Source organism: Mobula birostris, chromosome 12, assembly GCF_030028105.1.
Source record: "Mobula birostris isolate sMobBir1 chromosome 12, sMobBir1.hap1, whole genome shotgun sequence".
Lineage (NCBI taxonomy): Eukaryota > Metazoa > Chordata > Chondrichthyes > Myliobatiformes > Myliobatidae > Mobula > Mobula birostris.
This window is the reverse complement of record NC_092381.1, coordinates 6,357,835-6,363,834: the sequence shown is the minus strand read 5'-3', so window position 1 is coordinate 6,363,834 and position 6,000 is coordinate 6,357,835. Positions and strand designations below refer to the sequence as shown.

General features: G+C 43.7%; 1 protein-coding gene across 3 annotated transcripts in view; it reads right to left on the bottom strand.

Moving 5' to 3' along the window:
* Positions 1-1,769: 1,769 nt before the first annotated feature.
* Positions 1,770-6,000, bottom strand: part of ssx2ipa (synovial sarcoma, X breakpoint 2 interacting protein a) — a 111,233-nt gene continuing 107,002 nt past the window's right edge. For all 3 annotated transcript variants that reach the window (XM_072273283.1, XM_072273285.1, XM_072273284.1), the window contains exon 14: positions 1,770-2,538. In XM_072273283.1, coding sequence (XP_072129384.1) covers positions 2,328-2,538 — 211 coding nt within the window. In that variant the 3' untranslated portion in view covers positions 1,770-2,327. The remainder of the gene's footprint in view (positions 2,539-6,000) is intronic.

The window sequence follows — 6,000 nt, the reverse complement described above, 5'->3', positions numbered from 1 at the left end:
ACCATGTCAGAATCAAGTGATTCTTGATATCATGACCAATGCTTCTGCTATCTCTTCAGCAACCTCTCTCAGGACTCTGGGATGTAGTCCATCGGGTCAAGGTGACTTATCCACCTTAAGACCTTTGAGTTTGCCTCGCACTTTTTCCTTTGTAATAGCAATGGCACTTGCTCCTGCTCCCTGACACTCACTGACCTCTGGCACACTGCTAGTGTCTTCCACAGTGAGGACAGATGCAAAGTACCCATTAAGTTCATCTGCCATTTCTTTGTTCCCCATTACTACCTCCCCAGCATCATTTTCCAGTGGTCCAATATCAACTCTCACCTCCCTTTTACTCTTTATATAACAGAAAAAACTTTTGGTATCCTGTTTTTTTATTCTCAGCTAGTCTGCGCTCATATCTTATCTTTTCCCTTCTTATACCTTTTTAGTCGACTTTGTTGGATTTTAAAAGCTTCCCAATCATCCAACTTCCCACTCACTTTTGCTACCTTTACATCCTTTTCCTTGGCTTTTATGCAGTCTTTAACTTCCTTTGTCAGGCACAGTTGCCTGTGCCTGCCACTTGAGAACTTCTTCCTCTGTGGTAGATATTTGTTTTGTGCCTTGTAAACTATTCCCAGAAACATCTGCCGTATCTGCTGTGCCGTCATCCCCACCAGTACCGTCTGCCAATCCACCTGGGCAAGCTCCTCTCATACCTCTGTAATTCCCTTTATTCCATTGCCATACATGTGTATCAAGCTCCAGTATGAATTCAATCACATTATGATCTCTGCCTCCTAAGGGTTACTTTACATTAATCTCTCAAAGGAGATCTCTGTTATTACACAATGCCCAATCTAGGATAGCCTTTCCCTGAGTAGGCATCCTGTCAATGTCCCGTAGTAACCTCTGACAGACCTCCACACTATCCACAACACCTCCAACCTTTGTGTCATCAGCAGATTTACTAACCCACCCTTTTACTTCCTCATCCAGGTCATATACATACACATATCATCATCCTGGTACCTATCCCTCTGTCATATTAGTTAAAACCAATTATTTAATTATTTTGTATTTTAATGTTACTAATAGCAAGATTATGGGACAGGCCTGCCAGGTTGCCTTTACAGAGATGGAAACAGCCAGTGCTCATTGGGAGAATTCTCAGAGGAATGAGGTTTGTTTAGTTGCTTGTTGTGTTCTATGTTCCTGTGCTGAGCATGCAGGAATGGCGTGTGGCGTCAGAATGTATGGTGACACTTATAGGTTGCCCTCAACACATCCTCGGGTGTGTTGGTTGTGAACAAACACCACACTTCACTGTATATTTTGATGTACATGCGACTTGGAATCTTGGAAATGCTGCAATGTGCCCCAGCCAGAGATCATGTTCCCAGGCTTGTATTGGGTTTCAGTGCAACAATGCAAGAAACCAAGGACAGAAAGATGACATGTTCTATGCTCTAAATCATTGGTGCTGATTAAACTGAAACAGCCTGTCTGCAAGATTTTAGCTCTTCCCCCCCCCATGGTTCATCAGGTACTTAACTTCCCAAAACACAGAGCCAGACATCAGTCAAAACCTCTAAAGCTGTGCACAAAACAACACACACAAAATGCTGGTGAACGCAGCAGGCCAGACAGCATCCATAGGAAGAAGCACAGTTGACGGTTTGGGCTGAGACCCTTCGTCAGGGCTAACTGAAAGAAGAGATAGTAAGAGATTGTAAAGTGGGAGAGGGAGGGGGAGATCCGAAATGATAGGAGCTGGGTCAAAATTGTGTGCTGCATCTGCTGGGAACATATTTATTGTTATCCCATCCTTCAAAGACCAAAAATTACATTTAAAGTAGAGTCTCAATATATAAATATGTACCTTAAAAAAACTTCATTATACTTCTCTCAGAACATTTTACAAGGACCTGATGAAAGTTGAGCAACTGTGGCCTATAGTACTGGTTTGACTTGTGCAAAATTTCTTTAGGCCTCAGATACTATCCCAAGTGGTTCACATTACTTCAACTAATCAAAATCAAAATCTTTTTTTTTGAAAATTAAAAAATGCATCTATATAAAATCAATAGCAAAACAGAAATAATCAAAAACTATAATTCAGCCCCAACTTAAGGAAACCTAGTATATCGATGGAAGTTCATAAAAAGTCATCCAGGATTCTTGATCTACAACAGTTGCCACTCAACATACAAAGTGCTGCCTGAAGAAAGCTCCAGTAGTCCAATTGTCACCACAATGGGTATAAATGCACGTACATTACTCCAAGGACCCCGGATTGTATTGCAGAATCTGAACTAATAGTTTTGTGACTTTTCCACCAGTCATTTGAGACTGGGTTCAATTGCAGATCGAAGGAAATTTTCATCCGAGTCCCCTTCATCCCGAGAATGGTTCCAAACCGCAGAGGACTCTTTGAAAAGTGAGGGATCAGGGCCTGCCTTCGAGGGGCTCCTCCACATCTCATGAGAGATTCCGTTACTGCTCCGGGTCACTTCAGAACTCCCCACACCCCTTTTTGGTACATGTCTCAAGCTGGAAATAAAATGAAAATTATTATTAGAAGGCATTCCTGTATTTAGGCCAAATACAAGCAAAATCACAGCAGAGTCTGAAAAAATTCTTTAATACAGTTATATTATTGGATGGCAGGATGGAGATACGAGAGGTGATTGATAAGTTCATGGCCTAAGGCAGGAGGAGTCAATTTTAGAAAACCTGGCACATTTATTTTTCAACATAGTCTCCTCCTACATGTACACACTTAGTCCAGCGGTCATGGAGCATACGGATCCGTTCTTTGTAGAAGTGGTCCACAGCAGGGGTGATTGATAAGTTTGTGGCCTAAGGTAGAAGGAGATGAGTTATACAGCTCTCGTTACATACACGTGCAGTTCAACTCTGAGTGAAGCTGCAGAAAGTTTGAAGTTTCTCCTCATCGCTTTCTACTTTAGGCCACAAACTTATCAATCACTCCTGCTGTGGACCATTTCTGGAGGTCTAGACGCCAAGTTCTACAAAGAAGGGATCCGTATGCTCCATGACCGCTGGACTAAGTGTGTAAATGTAGGAAAAATAAATGTGCTAGTTTTTCTAAAATTGACTCCTACCTTAGGCCACAAACTTATCAATCACCCCTTGCATGTCTCTACCAAGGAGGTGCAAGGCACTCCTTCCCTCTGCTAGCCTGCAGTCACCCTTTTTGCAAGGTGTACCACCTGCTTAGCCCCCCTGATCTGGGTCACATAAAGCCATGGGAGCAGGTGGTGGATGGTCATATGAGTAGCTGGTGCACATCACAAGTCCTGGTTATGCGACCACTGACACCAGGCAGACGATCTCTGAAGAGTATTGATAATGGCTGGGGTCACCCACCTTGTAAAGACACTGCCCAGAAGAAAGCAATGGCAACCCACCTTTGAAGAAAAAGTTGCCAAGAACATTGCTCACGTCATCCAACACAGTGCATTATGAATATTATTGCATTGCTGCAGTAGAAACACAATGAAATAAAGCATTTGCAAAGCACTTTGCTTTTCCCAGCTTAATGAAAGGCAGAATTCAGTGTTTTTCCTCTCTCCCTCTCTCTCTACTAAGTTTTTGTGTTTTTTTAAAACAAAGATAATCAAACCACAGTAGATCAGTGGCAGGGTCCTGACAAGTGTTGTGGAACACAGGGACCTGGTAGTACAAGTGCAGTTTACTGAAAGGTGCTGTACAAGTAGGCAGGGTAGGTAGCCAGTCGTTCAGCATGTTGGCCTTCAGTGTGAACAGTGAGTTTAGAAGCAGGGACAACACATTGTAGTTAAACAAGTCACCCGTGAGGCTGCATTACGAGTACTGAGTGCTGTTTTAGTTACCCTGTTATAGGAAAGACATTGTCAAGATGGAGAGTGTGCAGAAAGAGTACAAGGATCCTGCTGGACAGGAGGGCCTGAGCTTTAGGGAGAGGTTGTCATGCTGGACCTTTATTCCTGGGAGTGCAGGACAGTGAGGGGGGATCTCATACGAGTTTTTAAAATCACGAGGGGTCTTGATCAGGTGGACGGTCATAGTGTATTCCCCAGGGTTGGGGAGTCCAAAACTAGAAGGCACAGGTACAAAAGAGAAGAGATTTAACACAGAGCTGAAATGTAACTTCTTTCACAGAGTAGCTGGAATGAGCCGTCAGAGGAAGTGGTCACGGCAGAAACAATTTAACATTTAAAAGGCATTTGTGGGTACATGGAGGAGAGGTGCTTGGATGGTTATGGGCCAAATACAAAGGCAACTGGGACTAGCAGGGAGAATGCTGAGGTCAGCATGGTCCAGCTGGGGTGAAGGGCCAGTTCCAGGCCAAGCCAGTATCTAATTATCAATCCCTAGTTGCCATTGAGAGGTGGTGGTGAGCTGCCTTCATGAACTGCTGCACTCTGAGATGTGGGGTATACACATGGTGCTATAAGGATAAGAGACTATAAAAATTTGCTTTGTCACATGTACATCAAAACATAACGAAATGTGTCATTTGTGTTAACGATTAACACAATCCGAGGATGCTGAGGGCAGCCCACATAACGTGCCCACAACGCACTAAACCTAACCTGTTCACCTTTGAAATACGAGAGGAAACTGCAGTTCCTACGGGAAACCCATGTGGTCATGGGGAGAACGTACAAATTCCTTGCACATCTGTGGGAATTGAAATCCGATTGCTGATGTTGTGAAGAGTTATGCTAACCCCTGGACTACCGTGGTGTGCTCAGATAGCGTGCTTCTTGGAAGGAAACCTTCAGGTAGTGTTCCTATTCTCCTTGGCATTGCAGATGGTTGGAATCATGGGTCTGGGCAGTACAAGCAGAGTAAACCGAGTACACTGTGGTACGCTCTGCGGCTACTGTGCATCAGTGTTGAACCAATTGCATGTCCCAGGTGAGGGACTGCATACCAAGCATGTGCCCAGTCATGCTGAGCACCAGTGTTGTCAGATGTGCACTCAGTCGGGCGGGGGGTAGCAAGGTAGCTTTTCGGCACCAGCAACACAGTTCCATTCCCACCGACATCTGTAAGATCATGTGGATTTCCACCGGGTGCTCCTGCTTCCTCCCACAGTTCAAAGATATACAGCTTAGATCAGGGTTAGTAGGCTGCAGGAATCCTGCGTTGGCACTAGGTGGCTACATGCAGGCTGCCTCCAGCACAATCCTCAAACGACATACCTCGCCATGTTTTGATGTACATGTGGCAGAGTTAACATTTGTACTCAAGAGACATCAGCTCTGGAGGCCAAGTTAGAATTTACCTGCCTATGAGAAGGTGATGAGCTGCAGCTCCTGAGGTATAGTGTACACAACAATGTACAGGATATTTCCTCATGCTCTGAATTGTGCTTTGTCTGTGGTGGAAAGGTCAAGAGAGTCAAGAGACAAGTATTTCAACAATGATTAGCTCACCTCTGATCTTTAGGATAGTGTAATGCTTTACAACACCAGCAATCAGGGTTCAACTCAGTGCCACGGTCACGTAGCAGTTAGTGCAACACTAACAGCTCAGGGCATTAGGAACTCAGAGATCAAATCCGAAGACATCTGTAAGGAGTCTGTACGTTTTCCCTGTGACAGTGTGGGTTTCCTCCCACATTCCAAATACATATGGGCTAGTAACGGTTTGTAAATTGTGAGCATGGATGTCGATGTTAGAAGCATAGTGACATCTGTGACCTGATCACAGCAAACATTCAGGGTACTTTGGTCACCAACCCATGGAAAGTTCATTGTATGTTTCAATGTACATGTGACAAATAAAGCATCTTTATCTTTAGTACGGGACTGTTGAAACTATAAAGAAATTAGCTACTTATCATGAATTAGTACAAATATTCAGTGTTGTACCATTTTCAATATACCATTTTAACAAGTGTTAAGCAATTTCAAGTTCGTAGGTGCAAAGATCTCTGAGGATCTAACCTGGTCCAAACATATCGATGTAGTTATGAAGAAGACAAGACAGTAGCTATAC